At 48.2% G+C, this 18249-nt stretch overlaps 2 protein-coding genes across 2 annotated transcripts; both read left to right on the top strand.

Moving 5' to 3' along the window:
* The first annotated feature begins 189 nt into the window (after nt 1-189).
* On the top strand, nt 190-7538 carry LOC128944798 (E3 ubiquitin/ISG15 ligase TRIM25-like). The gene is made up of 6 exons (XM_054288243.1): nt 190-810; nt 1112-1150; nt 2101-2196; nt 2761-2994; nt 3114-3121; nt 7319-7538. The coding sequence occupies exons 1-6, from the start codon at nt 190-192 to the stop codon at nt 7536-7538; spliced, it is 1218 nt and encodes a 405-aa protein (XP_054144218.1).
* A 4790-nt stretch (nt 7539-12328) lies between these two features.
* SLC26A2 (solute carrier family 26 member 2) lies at nt 12329-16703 on the top strand. The gene is made up of 2 exons (XM_054288112.1): nt 12329-12955; nt 15207-16703. Exons 1-2 carry the CDS (start codon nt 12329-12331, stop codon nt 16701-16703), a joined length of 2124 nt encoding a protein of 707 aa, XP_054144087.1.
* Nucleotides 16704-18249: the final 1546 nt, after the last annotated feature.

Below are 18249 nucleotides of genomic sequence, written 5' to 3'. Positions count from 1 at the left end.
CCTGCTGGAGACTGAGGGGAAACTTCCCGAAGTGGCTGCCACAGCGCAGGGAAGGGTAGAGCCGGCAGAGGGAACATTTCTCTGCCTGGCCTGGGGCGGAGGAAGAGGCTGGAGGGGGCGGGCTGGCAAGACCCTGGGCCGGCTGCCTGCAGCAGGTTTTAGTCTCGGTTCTGTGCTCCTGCTGCAGCCATGGCCCAAGCTCGGCAGGGATGTGGAGGGGCTGGCATCCTGGAGGCCGAGCTCACCTGCCCCATCTGCCTGGAGCTGTACCGGGAGCCGATGGCGCTGAGCTGCGGCCACAACTTCTGCCGGCTGTTCATTGAGGAGGCGCTGTATTCCCAGGCCCTCTGGACTTGCCCCACATGCATGGCCGACCTGGGTGTCACCTTGGAGCTACACAACAACTTCAGGCTGCGCAACTTCGTGGAGGCATTTACGGCCATCACTTCCAAAGCTCGACGAGAAAGCCTCCAGCAGGACAAAGGCGCTGAGAAGGGGAAGACGGACGTGGTTGCCTGTGAGCAGTGCCTGGATGAGCCCCAGCCGGCCGTGAAAACCTGCCTGATTTGCGAGGCGTCCCTGTGCCAGGCCCACCTGAGCAAACACAACGCCAGGGCTTTCCATCTGGAACACATCCTGGTGGAGGTGGGAGCAGGCAAGGAGGAGGAGAGGAGGTGCCGGGATCACGTCAAGCTGCTGGAATGCTACTGCCTCAGGAAGGAGAAGTGCATCTGCGTGCTCTGCTCCATGGCCGGGGCCCACAAGGGCCACGAGGTCATCACCATGAAGGAGGGACACGACAGAGAGCTGGTAGGGAGCTCTTCCCTGCCCATGGCCCCTGCCCTGGCCGCGAGGACGGGGGAAAGCCGCAGGAAGGGTGATGGGCTTCCACAGGGAGTGGGGATGGGTGTGAGGGCAGCCCCCATGAGGGAAATTTCTCTCCGCCCCAAGCAAGGGACTGGTGCATTGCGCTGGAATTTGCTTTTCGTTCCCTCCTGTGTGTAGCCAGAACAGTGCGAACAGCTATGCAGAGGGAGCAGAGCGGGGAAGGGTGCTCGGGGCTGGCCGGGACAGGCGTGGGTCGGTCCCTCAGGGTGTGCGGGTCCCTCAGGGCGGCTCCCCGCAGGAGAGGCTCCGCTACCCCACGGCAGTGAGGTGCAGCCCCGGCACTGCCCGCCGCCCTCACTGCGGCGTTCCTGGCTGGGATTGAGAAGTATTCCTGCAGAGATTAGAAAATCCCTTCCTCCACAGAGCATCGTGAATGCCATGCTATTGAAGTTTGCGTGGGAAAGGGATTTTTCCCTCTCGAGGTCCTTCCCTTGGGCTCTGTCCGTGCTGTAGCACGGTGGGATCAGGTTCTGCTCCCCAATAACCAGTGACGGGATGAGGGGATGCAGTCTCAAACTGTGCCGGGGAGGTTCCAGTTGGACATCAGGAGGAGTTTCTTCACTGAGAGGGTTGTTAAACATTGGAAGGGGCTGCCCTGTGAGGTGGTGGAATCCCATTCCTGGCGGTGTCCAAGGAAAGACTGGACGTGGCACTCAGTGTTCTGGGCTGCGTGACAAAGTGGGGATTGGTCACAGGTTGAACTCGATGAGCTTGGAGGTCTTTTCCAATTTCAGTGATTCTATGATTCCTCCCTCTGCCACAAATTTTATGAAGCCAGTGTCCAGTAGATACAAGAGATGGGGGTCTCCATATTCCTGCCTCTGAGTCCAGCTGCTGTCCTTGAAATGCTCCAGAATCAGCTGAGACTTAGGAGAGTAAATGCATTCCCTGTGCTCTCTCACTGCCTTGCACTTGAAATATCTGGGCTCAGTTTAGAGCCCAAGCAGAAACGCTGCAGGAACCCAGTGCATGGGCAGGAAATGGCTCCCTCTGGACCTTAAAACAGCCTCCTCAGGAATTAGCAGAAGCATCCTTTGTAGCTATGTGAATTGCAAACTAACTTCCTCCCCCAAGTTACATATCCAAGTTTCGGGGCTGCCAAGCAGAAGTGGGATGTGTGAGGCAATGGTCATTTCATCAGCTCCACAAACTGCCTGTCTGGTTTGAAGCTGTTCCTGCTGGGAAGTTCAGTGCTGTCTTTCCTTCTGCCAGGTTAAACTCTCCAGCATCATGACAGACCTGCAGGAATCTAAAAGTGATTTAGTTACTGCCCTAGAAGAGCTTCAGAAAAGGGAGAATCAGATCAAGGTTGGTATCAGAGTTATTAGTAATTCAGAGCATCTTTCCTTCACAATTTCCCAGCAATAAGTGATGGAAACTATACTGTTAAAAGCAGATGAATAGACAGGGAAAAGAGTGGTTTGAGAAAATGCCAGAAGCCAAGCTTCATTGCAGCCCTCCAGCTCCTCCACAGGAGGAACCAGCTGGCAGATTCCACTCTGTATTGTGGTTGCACAGACCAGGTTGCAGGACTGGCAGCTCACTGATTGTACATAAGATTATGTATTTTTAAAGTTTTCTACCTGTTTAATAAAAAAAAAGCAGTTTATATCTACAAGTGGGATTTTCAGTGTGTACCGGTAAGCTCTCACATTGGTATTCAATTCAAAAACTTCATCTGACTTTGTTACTATATCAGGATTAATTTTGAAAAGCCTCTGTTGAATCAGGTATTCCAAGCAAATGGTTATTGTCTGCTTCCTTCTAAAGCCAGCACAAAGGACAGATGGAACCCTAATTGATAAGCAGAGGCACTAAACTGAAGGGTGGAGGTTCTGAGCCAGTGCCCCTTTTTCTTATCTCTTCATTTAGAACAATACCAAAACACTGACTTCTGACCTAAAAAAGCTGTTCAGAAGTATAAAGGCAGAGCTTGATAAGAAACAGACGATGATCCTGAGTGACATTCAGTCTTACGAGGAAGCAGACCTGGCAGTTGTCACCAAGGCAAGGAAGGAAATGGAACAGAAGAGAGACCAGGCTGAGCAGAATCTTCAGGCTTTGCAGATGTTAAAAGAGCAACCAGATATTTTCCTCTTCCTCAGAGTAAGCAGTGGTATTGTGCTTTTCTTCATGCATCTGCCTATTTCTCAGCCAGGTGACCTTTCTGAAAATCACATTAATGATACCTCTTTTTCTTTTTTCTTTTTTTATTTTTTTTACAGTCCTCTTGGTAGGATCTGAAAGTAGTCACAGACAGGTATGTTACACTTCATAACATTTGTTTTCTTATTTTAAAAAATATGTTGTTGATAACTGGGATCAAACCCCACCACCACCACCCTGTGCTGCAAAGCTGCTCCATATTCCAGCTGAGCCAGAGGGCACCACATGCACACAAGTAACAGGGATGGAGAGATCTCTGCCTGCTGTTACACTTGTCCCTTTAAATTTCAGTTTCCTGGCTGGATTCTCATAGAAACCACTGGCTTTATTACCAGAAAACTTTTTATCAGGGATGAAGCCCCTAGGGTTCAGTTTACATTAACACTGTCCTGGATTCATGTTGGTGACTCCCTCAGCTGAGTTCCCAGGGAACAGCCTTTGGCAGCAGAGATAACCAGCTCATTTCCCAGCAAGTTTTTGAGTTGTGGACAAGCTTGGTAGCTAGAAAGATTTATTATTATCTTTATCTACCACTTCCTATGCAATGCCTGGGTGTCAGCTGTAATTCAGTGGTGCAACAGCACACCAACAGTTCCAGATCCACAAGAGGCTTTGCAGCAGCACTGCAGACCCCAGCTGTATGAAAGGCTGGCTCAAACATCTACCTGGAATTTGAGATGTCACCTCGGTAACTTGCACAGAATAAAGCTGAGTTCAAACTCAGCTTGTAAGGAGAGCTTGGAATCACCGTGTACCTCAGGGCTGCAGCTCAGTACATCCCAGCCCGTGGGATCAAGGTAATTTTCCAGAAACCTGGACACCATTTAATTCATTTGGCATTCTTGTTCTGGCACTGCTACAACAGTAAGAGCCTGCCTGCAGCAAGTCAAGGCCCTGTTCACACATGGGGATTATCAGAACACCTCCTCCTCTCTCTTTATCAGCCTTTGAAAGTTCCAGTGCAGGTTGGTTAGAATAAGGCGTTGCCAAGTAAACAACAGTATGTAACAATTGGAATTCAACCTTCCCAAATAAACCCAGCAGTCCATCTCAGATTTAGGGTAACATCTCTTCCTGATTTAAATGCACTCTCCAAGCTGTGCTGTGTGCTCAGCCCTGGCTCTGTTGCACCCAGCAATTGTCAGCACAACAGAAAGTGTGTGGCCAAATTTTGGGAGCTCAAGGTGCAAATATTCCTTCCTGCTCGGAGGCAGCCAGGCACAAAGGGCAGCTGCTCTCAGCACTCAGAGGAGGCAAAAGAATTGAGCCTGTCCTTCAGCACCTTCCTGACCATCCTGGGCTTCTCTCTGGCTGCCAGCTGAAGGAGCTGGGAGCAGCCAGTGCAGGTCAGTGCTGCTGCAGACAGAGTTCCTGCAGTGCTGCAGAGTTCCTGCAGCATCCCTCCCTCAAACCTGGGATTTGTAATCCTGCTGCAGGCTCACCAAGCTTTTGGATGAAAATGAGAATCTAGGAAGGTGGAATTTCTGAGTTAGATGCTAAGTTGAAGGTGCAGTTTAATTCCCCCATGCATTTGCTTGTTTGCAAAGGGACTCAGTGGAATATGTGACTTTTTAAAATGTTCTATGCTTTAGCCTTGAGGAAGCAAAGAGCTGAAAGACTGGGTGAAAGCAGGGTAAGAAAACACACAGAATCCAGCAATTAACTAAGCTTTCTAACACATCAACATTGAAAATTTTATCACCTAATTACTTTTTGACTCTAGGTGACAACATTGGACCATGACACACACTGAAAGTGCAGCAATTCTGCACAGATGTTTGTGCAGAACACTTTTTCTTGATTGCAGTATAATTGTGACATGCACAATGACATGCAATGAGATAAGGACAGAACTTATTTCTTTTTGATAACTTTATGGCTTAAGTATTTTCATTACCTAAGAACTCTGATTCATTGCATCTTTCCTTTTGTATTACGCCCTCTCACCTCCAACTACTCAATTTTTACTTGGCATTTGTCTCATCCTTCATGGAAGCCTTTAAAAGCAGCTCATTTTAGCTCTTCTTTTTTGATTTTTGCCAAGCACTGAATGATGTGACTGAATTAAATTAAATGCATTTCAAGCATTAGGATGGGCCTCTTCCTGTTACTTAGTCTGATGGGTTTTCTAAGTAAGCCAGACCTGCCACACATAGACGTGTGTGTGACATTAATTAGGGCCTTCCAAGCCCAGCAGGTCAGGGTGGGGAGGAAGGTTTGTCCCAGCTCTGACAGAACTCACAGATGGGAACCAGGCAGTTCCATCTTCTCCATCTCCAAACTTAATGCAAGAATGTGCAAATTCAGGCCCGAATCTCAGCGCACTGCAAACTGTAGAGGGAGGGAAGGGCAAGGAGAGTTAATAACTCATTTTTAAGCACTGTCAGCATAACCCAGCCATCCTCCCATGGAGCTGTAGCAGCAGGAGCAGGGCACTGGGCAGGGAGGTGCCAGGAGGACAGGAAGGAAGGAAGGAAGGAAGGAAGGAAGGAAGGAAGGAAGGAAGGAAGGAAGGAAGGAAGGAAGGAAGGAAAGAGGCTCCTTACTCGAGGCTGGGAGCCAGGTGGCACAAAGCAGCTGAGAGCCGGGGAAATCACAGGCTGCCCTTATCTGCTGGGTGATAACACTGAGCTGGGAGCCTGGGAAGAGCCAGGGAGAGCCACTGCCTGTGGGGTTTATGGACAGAGGGCTGATAACACCATCACAGGCAGAGCAATGTGCCAGGTGGCACCAGGGCACGGCGGGGCTGGACAGGAGCTGCGGGCAAAAGGCAAGGAGGGAGGGCTCCCAGGGCAGCCCAGGAGTACCTGCTCTGTGGAACAAAGCAATTTCCAGGATTACTTTGCAGTCTGACCAACTGGTCTGTGGAGATTGGATATTCCAAAGATGATGTGGTGATCTGGAGAAGCAGTGGGTTTGCCAGGCAGGCTGAGTGGGATGGGCAGATGGCACACGCTGGCATTCGTGTGTCAGCAAACCCCAGCTCCTTGGCAGGAGATTCTGGAGCGTGAGGGGCCCAGAGACACATTTCTCCAAGGCCAAAGGTTCCCTCAGCACAGAAATATATTAACCATAAAGCTTAATATACCTCGAGAAAGGAAAGCACTTGGAAGTGAAATTATTTAATTACCTTAAATAATTGCTTGTATTTTTTCCACCCATTTGTAAGAAAATCAGTCTAAAAGTAAGAAGGAAAGAGTCTACTTTTTTTAGGTCCAGAAAAATAATAATGCTTGGGATTTTTTTCTTTTACTATCATGTTCTAAGAAGATATTATTTCCCTGTTTCTTCCATGAAGACATGATGTATTGGATGACCCAAGTTTTCCACAGTCTGTGCTTCTAGAACAAGAATGAAAATGCTGGAACACCCATAGCTTGGGTTTGTGATTTCCTATTAGGATTCTGCAGAGTCCCTGCACAATAGGCTTTGAATGCTTTTGTCATAGATGTCACTCCTGCCAAGGATTCGCTCTGGTTGTCTTGAAGTCACCATACTTCAAACTCAATTAAAACTCCTGTGGAAGTCCCTAAAGGGATTGGGAAGTCAGTCGCTGATGTTTCTGACAATGGGCAGTTAGGGGAGAGGGAGGGAGCTCTTCTATTTCCATTGCAATTGCCTGTTCTGGTAACCATGACATCTAATAAACCCTCATGGAGAAAGGAAATGTTTTCTGTGGAAATATTCAGTATTTCTACAGGAAGATTTACAGCATTTGTTTAACACTGAAAGACAAGAGCACGAATTCTGCAGGCTTGAAGTTGGCCTCCTTTGCTCCAACTGTGTATTGATGGGGTTTTTTGACAGTTTGCATTCAAGGTTCCACCTGGAATGCAAATATTGGGCAATGTTTGACTTCAGATGAAACGTCTGCTTTTCTGTGTGAAGGGAAGGGAAGGCAGACAGGGCTGGGCATGGCCCCTCCGACCTTGAACCCCCAGCCCAGAGACAAGAGCAGAGCACTTAACAGAAACCTGGGATTTTTAATACCCACATTGCCAAGGATCCTTCGTCCTTCCCGGGTTTCAATGAATCCCATTCATTTCAATGAATCCAGGTTTCATTAAACCCCAGTGGTACCCCAGGGCAAAAAGGGCCAGAGAGTGCCACGTTCCCCACCTGCAAAAAGTTTAATCTCACTTCACCTCACATTATCACCCCACATTATCAACGCTATACTTTCAATTTAAAAGGGCTGCGTGCAAAGCAAAGGACCAGGAGCAGCTTTCCCCGTGACTACACACACCCGGAATCCCCTCGGAAGTGCCCCGGGCCGGGGGGTGGAAGGGGCGCGGCTCTGCCCGGCCCTCCCTGCCCGGAGCGGGGCGGTGCTGCCGGGGCCCGCCGCGGGCGGGCGGTCCCTCCGCCTGTCCGTCTGTCCGGCCGTAACTGTCTGTCCGGCCGTCCGTCTGTCTGTAACTCTGTCCGTCCGTCCGCCGGTCGGTCCCAGCCGCCGCAGGTCCCCGGGGAGCCGCGGGCGGTGAGTACTGAGGGAAGGGGCCGGGGCACAGCGGAGTCCGGCTCGGACCCTCCTCACTTTCTGCTCGCAGCCCCAGAAGGAGCGGGAGGAGAGGAAAATGCCCATGGAAGCCATGAGGAAGCTGGGCAGGAGGGAGCGGGACCCGAGGCTGAAAGTGAATGTGGCGTTGAGAGCTGGGCTGTTGCTCTCACTTCTCTTCCGCTCTGCCCGGACCATCAGTGCTGGCGAAGCGCTCAGCAAAACCCGCAGTTTCAGGGGCACACAGCGTGCGGGCTTCTTCTTGCAGGCTTTTATTAATTTTACCAATTTTTGTTAATTAAAACACAACAATTGCATTATGCAGCGCAGTCCGGGTGTGTTCCCATTGGGATCGGACAGCCCCACCCTGTGGATGCAGCCCGGGCTGTGACGGGCAGTGTGGGATGCCCTGGGCTGAGCTGGCAGCTGCTGCCTGAGTAAATCCCTTTGGGCAGCTCTTCCTCAGCCCATCCTCAGTGCCCGGCCCAGCTGCTCAGTGTGCCACCTTCCCCTGCTAACAGAAAGGGTGGGAGAAGAGCCCTAACACAGGAGTAACTTTCTGAAAGCCTTGGCAAACTCTCCCTAGAAATCCGGGTGGGATGGAAGCTGCTGGAGGGATCTGCTTCAGCCAGGGCAGGACAGGGCAGCCAGCACGCTCAGCTGCCCTTGGGAGGTGACACAGCTTCCCTGGAATAGCTGGCTGCCAGCAGGGATTCCATGGGATCTTCCCCAAAAATGCAGGAGGCTGCTGCTGCTAGGGAAAAGTGAGGAGATCCCGTATTTGGAGTGGAAGCAGATCCCATTTTCCACAAAAGTGAGGTTTTATTGTCCGGCTTTGCAGGTTTTCCCACATGGATGGCTGCTGGTTACTGTGCCAAAAGCGAGGCAGCTCTGTTTCCACATGTGTTCCTTAAACGTGGTTTTCATTATTCATGTTATTTTCAGCCCTTTGTGGAAGTAAATGTTTGTGGCTTGAATGTTTTGCTGGCGGATATGAAGGATTCTGTCAAATTCCAAGGTGCAGGCAGTGTTGTTTGAGTGCTTATCTGGGTGTTATCATGGTAATATTGAATTTCCTTGTTGCTGCACAACAGTCAAGACATTATTTGAAAAAGGTTGTTGTCCAACAAGAGAAAGGTCAAAGATTTAGTTGTCAAAAGGATGTGATATACTTTCCTCTTGTATTCTTGAAAACTGACATGGGTGTTGTAGCAACTGACATAATGTTTTGATTCAGTTTCTACTCTGAAATGTTCACATCTGAAGTTTCACCTCGTAGTAGTTATTTCAGCAGGTGAATGAGCTTCACAATCCGGTTTTCTTACTCTCAAGGTGACTCTGATGTGCCACAGATGAATGAAGTCCAAGCCAGCCCTGGGCTACAGGTAGTGCTCCCCCAAAAGCAGAAGCCGGGCAGATGCTGCCGCATCATGGGATCAGAAAGAAGGGCCCAGATGAGCTCCAGAAATAGTCTGGAGGTCTGATGACTTCTACAGACTGCAGGACCTCCCTGTATCTTCATTTTATGGCAGTCAGTTGATGACAGATACTGGAAATTTCCTCAGTTCTGTCTTGTAGTTTGTTTTATCTTGCGCGAAGTTTGTCACAACGAGACACTCCCTGAAAGGCCAAAAGGAGTGATAAAAGTGAATTCTGGGTTGTGTGTAAATAGCAGCTTTCAGAATAAAAACTACAGCAGCTCCTTTTTCAAGTTATATGTACAGAATGTCCTTCAGTGTCCAAACCATAAACCAAAGGTGTTTTCTCAGCATTGGTTTTATTTAATGTGTAAGAATAAAATCCAGTTTTATTAGACAAGCCAGGGCTAACGGTTACACAATTAATACAGGGCAGCACTTTGAGGCAGAAAAGGGTGAAATGAGTGTTGGAAATTGTGATATTTCCTACTGTCCTGACATGGCAAGGGGCAGGGACTGTGTGCTGAAAGGTCCTTTTCATGCCACGGAGAGAAAGCTGTCATGCAAGTCAGCACAAAGAGCCAGTATGTGCTCAGAGCTCTGGAGCCAAAAAGGGTTTTACTTAGAACATTTCCCTACTGTCTGGACAGGACTGAAACCCAGGCACCCCCTCCATGCAGATGTTTTACAGCAGCACAAACTGAGCTGTCTGGGGTTTGTCTTGGCACATTTCAGAAAATTCCCAGGTTTGACTGAGCTGCCTGCAAGTCCTGGAGGAGAGACAGAAGGAATCAAAAGAATTTTCGCTACTGAAATCTTTACTAAAATCTCACAAAACAAACTCATTGCTGCACATAAAAAGTACCCTGGCTTGATTTTTTTTCACTGTCAGCTTTTACAGTGTTGATTTGCTGAGCTTTGGGTGAGTGAGAAGCCTTTTGATTTGTAACTCTGAGCTGGTAAAACAAATAAAACTTCTTGAGCAAATACAGCTCCAAAATGGACTTTTGCAAAGTAGAGCTGACACAGGCTTTTGTAATACTCCCTTGATTCTCACTGGTATTCAGGGGGGTTGTGAGGGCTGTAAATCATCCCTGAGCGCAATTTGCAGTCCTGTACAGGTGGGTGAGATTGGAAACCTGCAGGGTAGGGCTGGGGGTCTCCTTCAGGTGTGATCATCTTGAGCATGTCCCTTCTTGCGGTGCAGGTTCTTCATTTGAAGATCCTGACTCTTCACGTGGCACTCGGTGCTCTGGGCTGGGGACAAGGTGGGCATTGAGCACAGCTGGGGCTGGGAGGGCTTTTCCAACCTCAGTGATCCTGGGATATTACAGCAGGGATGGATACAGCTCCTGTGACACAGAAAATCCATCCCTGCTGGTTTGGGGTCTGTGTTTGAAGCCCTCCTTTTAGTACCAGTTCAGGGACACCCAACAAAGAGTGGCAGTGTTTGGTTATTTGGGAGGGTGCAGGAGCTCACCCACCAAAGAGATGCTCCCAGTCTGGATCTGTGCTGAATGGGAACTCCTGGGAGTCCCAGCATGGAGCAGGAGATGAAGCAGAAACTCCTCTCTGGTGTTTTCTGTGTGTTGGCTTTAGATGTGTCTGCAGCTCCAGGGACAGGGACACCACGGTTGGATTAGTTGGGTGCAATTACTTTCTAATTCATTCTGGAAGTCTCTGAAGAAGCCATTGTAAATACATAATTCTGTATTTGGTTCTGCTCTTGTGGGTTCCTTCTGCTCAGGCTATCCTAAGGCACACAAAGTCACTCCTCTCACTTCTGCCTCCCATACCTTTGGGAAACCCACACTGCAGGGATAGTAGCAGGGAATGTTTTAATTAGGAAATATTTCTGTACCAGTAGGGCTGTCCAGCCCTGGCACAGCTGCCCAGGGAAGTGCTGGAGTGCCCACCCCTGCAGGGATTTAAGGCTTGTAGATGTGGCATTGGGGACATGGGTTAGTGGAGGCCTTGGCTCTGCTGGGAGTGGTTGGACTGGGTGACCTCAGAGGGATTTTCCAACCTGAATGACTCCACAGTTCTGTGGTGCTGCAGTTGCTTGAGAAGTGGTGAATAACTGAACACATTCTGGGGCAGACTCAAATGGCATCCTTAGCACTGCCAGTTCCAGTAGCAATTTATTAATTGGTACAATTAATTCAGGACAATTGGACAATTAATTGGGCGATTAATTCAGCAGTGAGCGTTCCATGGACAGGAGTCTGGCTGATGTTTGCACTGCACGGAGGGGACGTGAGCAGCACATCAAATCCGTGTTGTCATTGGCATATGGGACTGCAGTGCCACAAAGGGAGGCCTGGCAGTGACACTTCTCAGGGTTCTCTGGCTGGGTCTCACCCCAGACCAGTGAGTTTCTGGCTGACATGTCCTCACTGTACTGGTGGTACCCGGTATTGGGGCTTAAGGAGTTTTCTGGAGAATTCTGGATGTTTTCTGCAGGGGAGAGCTGTCTAAGTGCTGGAAGTCATTTGGTATGCTCAAGTTTCATTAGGGTTTGTCTCATCAAGAGTTTGCTCTTTCCCAGTCAGGCAATATGTTCCCAGGATTAAATTATTGATATAATTACTCTGTTTTACTGTCTGTGGGCAGCTTGGTCTAGAGCACCAGTTCCAGAAGACACTTCCACTAGAAGTGTCCCACCTACCTGTCATTGTGCCCAATAATATGTTTTTCGCTTCTGTACATTATTTTGATCAAGTGCAATTTCCTTGTAAAACCAGTTTTGCAAAAGTGTGAAGTGCTTTTTTTTGCAGAAGTGGCTGTAAAAAAGCCACTTCTTAGGTAACAAACCTTTACAGTACTTGGCAGGCGAAATCCCTGCATCAAAAAAAGAAAACAAAAAAAACCAACCAACCCACAAGAGATGTAGACCGAGCTGTGCTTTGCTGGAAATGTCCCACTTGCAGTTAATTTTTAGCAGCTGAGCTGGAGTGGCTGTGGCACTACAGTAAACCCTCTGTCTGGCTTTGCGAGGTGGAACAGGCTGCAGGCAGAGATTTTCTCAAGGAAGCCTCCCAGAAAGGCAGAGCTGCTGCATTCCTGTCCATTTCCCAACCCTGCCAGCAGCAGGTGTATTCCACAGGATATCAGCTTCCCTCCTGGGAAAGGTCATTCCTTGCTTCACAGGGATGCAGTGGGGAGGCTTCCTTAAGAAAATCTCATTTTCTCAATTCCCAAGCAAGCTGAGAGGTTCCCAGTTTGCTTGGAAATTGCTTTCTCTCCACTGAACTGATTGTTTCAGCCCCTGCTTTTCATAAATGCTGTGTTCAGTCTCACATTGTATATTCATTTTTGGTTTAATGGTCCTTCTTTGTGTTTTCAGTGAGTCCTGGTGATGACAGCGATGACAGAGACCAACCATATCCATGAAGTGATGGAAGGGCCAGAAGGAGATGATGCCAAGTGCAGTTTCCATCACACCATGTTCCTGGAACCCCAAGAGAAGAAGAGGAACATGAAGGCTCTGCTGGTTAAGCGAGCAAAAGAAACTTGCAGCTGCACCCCAGCCAAAATTAAAGATTGCGTTTTGGGGTTTTTCCCCATCTTACAGTGGCTCCCTAAATACAACTTCAGGGAGTACCTCCTGGGGGATGTAATGTCTGGTGTGATCGTGGGGGTCCTGCTGGTCCCACAGTCCATTGCCTACTCCCTCTTGGCCGGGCTGGAGCCCATTTACGGCCTTTACACCTCCTTTTTCTCCTGCATCATTTACTGCATCTTCGGCACCTCGCGCCACATCTCCGTCAGCATCTTCGGCGTGGTGTGCCTGATGCTGGGCCAGGTGGTGGACAGGGAGGTGGAGAGGGCTGGCTACCAGCTGGAGCCAGCTGTGCCCAGCGCCCTGCCAGGCCCGGGGGGGCACGGGAACGGCACTGGGAACGGGACAGAGCCGCTCTGTGACAGCGGCTGCTACGCCATGGCCGTGGCTGCCACCGTCACCTTCATCTCGGGGGTGTACCAGGTAAGGGCGCATGGAGCTGGCCCACGCCTCCTGTGGCTTCTTTTTCTTGTTTTTATTTTATTAATGCAGTGATTTCACCTGCCAAATACTGTAAAGGTTTGTTACCTAAGAAGTGGCTTTTTTACAGCCGGTGACACGCTGCAAAAAAAAGCACTGCACACTTTTGCAAAACTGGTTTTACAAGGAAACTGCACCTGATCAAAATAATGTACAGAAGTGGAAAACATATTAATGATAGGTAGGTGGGACACTTCTGCTGGAGCTACTGTTGGCCTTGTGTTAGAGATAGATATGAGACTAGACATCTGGTTTTTTTTGGCAGAATATTACATTTTTTATTATGGACAGTTCATTTTTATATGATATTAGAAGGTACTGTGTTTGAATGCAATTGGTTAGTAGTCTAGTGAAACTCAGTTCATTGGTTGGTAAGGGTTATTGTACATGCCTATCAAACTTCTCTAGTTTTAGATAATTTACATATTTTCTTCTAGTATTTTAATATTCTTCTATATTAATATTCTAATGAGATAGAATTCTTGTTTTTGTAAGTGCATCTTATTTTTTCAAGAATAGATTGTTATGCAAATTGGTTTTCATTCTTAGAGTTTGTTTCTCATTGAAACTCAACAGACTGTTAATTGAGTTAAATAGTAATAAGGCCTGATTTTATAAGGCCTTTCTTTTGTAAAGCTTTACCTGCACCTCCAGCTCTCAGGATCTGCTCACCACCTTCCTCCCTGTTACCTGAAGCTCTGTTTATCTTTTTGGCGTTAGACCCCATTTCATCCAGCCGAAATGTGGTGCATCAGCTCCTAATTCCAGTCTTTAATCATTTGCCTATAACAAAGAAAAATTTGGACAGGAAAAGTATCTCCGTTTTCCTTTTATTTGTAAATATGCTTTTAAAAATTTGCTGTTTACCCATTTGAAGCCAAAACAATGCTATTGCATAGGAAGGATTCTACTGAGAAGATACAATATATTTTATATTTACATATCTATATTTATTTTCTAGAATTCACTGCTTGCCTAAATTAAATCAGGTATCCTTGTTTTTAGAGTCTTATACATTAACCAGAATGGGATTTTTTTAGCAGTACTGCAGAGCTGTGGTATTTGAGTTTGTGAGTTCACATTCATTTGTTCTCATCTGTCCAGGGTGACAGCCAATCAAAATATATAGGAGAGGAACAAAACATGTTTGTGACACTTTAAAACACAGGTTATAGACACAACCTGGAACTTTTTGTGCTGCAAGTTCCTGTTGAATTATTTCAGAAATATTCTGGGCCTCCCAGGCTACACTGGATTTTTGGGTTTCATCTTTCATCCCTGTGGGATGGGTGCAGTTTCTGAATTGCACTTAATAGTCTTTGCAAGTGAAAATACAGTTAAGTTTCTTTATCTGAAGAAATCAGATCAGTTTATATTCTTTAGTTCCTCTGAATATTAGGCATATTCTCTATAGGCCAACAGCCTCCAATTTATTTTTTTCAACCAAAATCATGTATTCTTTATATCAGAAACTTTACAATCAAATCATAAAAAGAAAATCTTCTCACATCAGTTAATACTAACTAGGTAAGCTAATTATTATTGTTTTACACTTAGAACAACCTTGAATTAATTATCAAGGCTGTAAGGGAGCTTTTAAGAGCTGTGAGCTGATTTCAGCCTGTGCAGGTTCCAGACCTGCCTTATCTTCAGTAATTCTTTGAGATTCTTATGGAGTTCCCAGTTATCTCTGTTTTTATGATCTGCAGCAGAGGAGTTTGCAGCTCATAGACTATCTGAGTCAGAGGCACCAAACTTTCTGCAGTGCAAAGGACAGTTGTCACCCCACAAGCTGTGGTTTTATTGCAGGCTCTGAACTCCAGTGCAAGGCAGACAAAGGCCAGCAGGAAAGTTTTAAATTCTTGCAAAGTTCACAGAGTTTATAGGAACTGAAAGAGAAATGGCAAAAGCAGGCAGTATTTCAAATGTGGGGTTTGGATTTTTCCCCTAGGTTTTCTTTTTTCCCCACCAGGGTAATTAGCAGAGCAGACAATAAACATTTGTTCAGGGAATGAAGATCTCCCAAAAAGATTTGAATACAGGGAGATTGGTTTGAATACAGGGAGATTTTTCTCCCTGCTTGGACCATGCCTGGTCCTCCAGGGCCATGCACAATGTTGGGTTTTTTTATCCCAGCTCTCAAAATCTGTGGGATTTGTGTCCTGACATGTTGTGTGTGGTTGGTTCCTTCCAGGTGGCCATGGGCTTCTTCCAGGTGGGCTTTGTCTCCGTGTACCTCTCGGATTCTCTGCTCAGTGGGTTTGTCACAGGGGCCTCCATCACCGTCCTGACCTCACAAGTCAAGTACCTGCTGGGCCTGGACATCCCTCGCAGCGGGGGCGTGGGTTCCCTCATCACCACCTGGATAAACATCTTCAGGAACATCCACGCCACCAACATCTGTGACCTCCTCACCAGCTTCTTGTGCTTCCTGGTGCTCGTCCCAGCCAAGGAGCTTAACGAGCGCTTCAAATCCAAGCTCAAGGCTCCGGTTCCGGTGGAGCTCTTCGTGGTCGTGGCGGCCACTCTGGCATCTCACTTTGGGAAGCTGAAGGAGAATTATGGCTCCAGCATTTCAGGGCACATCCCCACAGGGTTTCTGCCCCCGCGCCCTCCAGTGTGGACCCTGATTCCCAGCGTGGCGCTGGATGCCATCCCCATTGCCATCATTGGCTTTGCCATCACCGTGTCCCTGTCGGAGATGTTTGCCAAGAAGCACGGCTACTCCGTGAGGGCCAACCAGGAGATGTACGCCATTGGCTTCTGCAACATCATCCCCTCCTTCTTCCACTGCTTCACAACCAGCGCTGCTCTCGCCAAGACCCTGGTCAAGGAGTCCACGGGCTGCAGGACGCAGATGTCCGGCATGGTGACCAGCCTGGTGATCCTCCTGGTCCTCCTCGTCATCGCCCCTTTGTTCTACTCCCTGCAGAAATGCGTCCTCGCCGTCATCACCATCGTCAACCTCCGCGGGGCCCTGCGCAAGTTCAGGGACCTGCCCAAGATGTGGCACCTGAGCAGGGTGGACACGGTGATCTGGGCGGTCACCATGGCGGCCACGGCGCTGGTCAGCACCGAGATCGGGCTCCTGGTGGGGGTTTGCTTCTCCATGCTCTGCGTCATCTTCCGCACCCAGCGCCCCGAGGCGCCGCTGCTGGGCTGGGTGGCCGAGTCGGAGACCTACGAGTCCCTGTCTGCCTACAAGAACCTACAGACCAAGCCTGGCGTGGTGGTGTTCCGCTTCGAGGCCCCCATCTACTACATCAACAAGGAGTGCTTCAAATCCACCCTCTACAAGCAAACCGGGGTCAACCCCGCCTGGGTGAAGGCAGCCAGGAAGAAAGCAGAGAAAAGAAAGCTCAAGGAGAAGGAGGAGGGGTCTGGGGACAAGCAGAGCAGCATCCCCATGGATTTGGGGTCGGAGCCGGTGGGGTTTCACACCATCGTGATCGACTGCTGTGCCGTGCAATTCCTGGACACGGCCGGCATCCGCACGCTCAAGGAGGTCTGCAAGGACTACGGGGACATCGACGTCCACGTGCTGCTGGCCCAGTGCAGCCCTTCTGTCAGGAGCTCCCTGCTCCGAGGAGAGTTCTTCCAGGAGGGGGAGGACCAGCTGCTCTTCCACAGCGTGCACCAGGCCGTGGACTTTGCCCTGGGCACGCAGGGGCACGGCGCTCCGAAGAAATAGATTGGAAAGAGAGGGATTGGAGCAAAGGCTGGGCAAACGTGTCTGTGTGTGTGTGCAATCAATGTGTGTGTGCTCAGGGAGCAGGGCAGGGTGGTGCCAGCACTCTGGTGCCCTGCAATCTCTCTGGATTTACCTGCCTGGGGTAGTGATTCCATGGCAGGTGCTGAATGAAGGCAGTTCCTAACTTGACTGTGGCCAATCTGCAGATCTAAAGTTTCCATGGGGTTGTTCATCTCATGTCTCCTCTCTGGAGCTTTCTGTGTGTCAGTTCTACTCTGAAATTGTGATCAAGTCTTTTTTGCCACCCTGTCCTTGTGGGTGGGGTGGGATTTTGGAGTAGCCTGGACGTCCTGTGCAGCCGAAGAATGAGGCAACTCATTTCTCATCCCTCATTCTGGCGTTGCTTTCCATCACCACACCCTTGTGTTTGCCAAGGAAAGGCTGCCAGGGACTGTTTGCTCTGGTCTTCACTGGACAGTGCTTGAATTTGCAACCTCCCTGAGTTTCAGATAGAGAAATCAAATCTAAACATGCAGGAAAATATCTCAATGAATATCTTCTAAGCAAGCACCTCTCGCCTGCAGAGGTTTTGGCACTGCCCCCTAATTCAGCCAGGCCACAAGGACATGGTTATCTCGTTTCTGCCTGTGCCCATGGAAATGCTGCCTCTCCAGCTTGATTTTAGTGATTTCTTTTCCACAGATGACTCTTTAGAACTCTGATTCATTCTTGTGGTCAGTCAATTGTTTTCCTAATATTTAGGAGCTCTTTAGAATTATGAACATTAGATATAGAAAATATCTAACTCTTTAGTATTGACCAAAAAAGTCCCTTCTAGGCAGGGCAGTTTTTTATGCCAGGTAGAGAGAATCACAGGCACCAAAGTGAAAAGGGACAAATAAATTATCCAGCACGTGCCCAAATGTGTCCATGTCACACAGATTGTGCATGAATGCAGGATTTATTGGCTATAAACCCTTTGCTCTGTCCTGGACTTTATGCAATGGGAGTGCACACACCATTGGAAAAGGAGCCAGGAAAATTCTTTCCTGGACCTTTTTTTACCAGGTCAGTATAAATAGAGTTTTTTCCTTTGATTTTAAATTCTGTGGAAGTGAAGAGCGCCTGTTCTTCATGCTAAAATACAAGGATAGGATTTTTTACTGCTTTCCTCTCAGCAGTAGAATACAATTGTGAAGGTAGAACTGAGAGATTAACAGTTTTTCCTGAATAGCAGCTCTACACAGCACACATCCCTGCAAGAGGGTGCTTTCCTCCCAGAGGAGTTTACAGTCTGAATTTCAGGTGCTTCACAGCTTTTAAAAGGGAAAGGTGCTGTGAATAGGCAATATTATCATCCTTAATAAGTAAAGACTAATGAATCAGAAGTCAAAAAAGGTGTAAAATCCAATATGAATTGTGAAATGTTTACTAAATAGAAAGAGATTTTGAGTTTAAACTGTTTTGTTGTTGTTTTTTTGGGTTTTTTTTTTCAGCAAGCACCAGTAACTATTCTTTCTGTGAAAGCTGAATGTCCTGGATCACT

This window comes from Melozone crissalis, unplaced genomic scaffold (genome assembly GCF_028551555.1).
Source record: "Melozone crissalis strain CALT ecotype California unplaced genomic scaffold, PUWL_Pcris_2 ptg000061l_1, whole genome shotgun sequence".
In the NCBI taxonomy this organism is placed as follows: Eukaryota; Metazoa; Chordata; class Aves; order Passeriformes; family Passerellidae; genus Melozone; species Melozone crissalis.
Note: the sequence above shows the minus strand (reverse complement) of the source record. Positions and strands in the feature narration are given on the sequence as shown.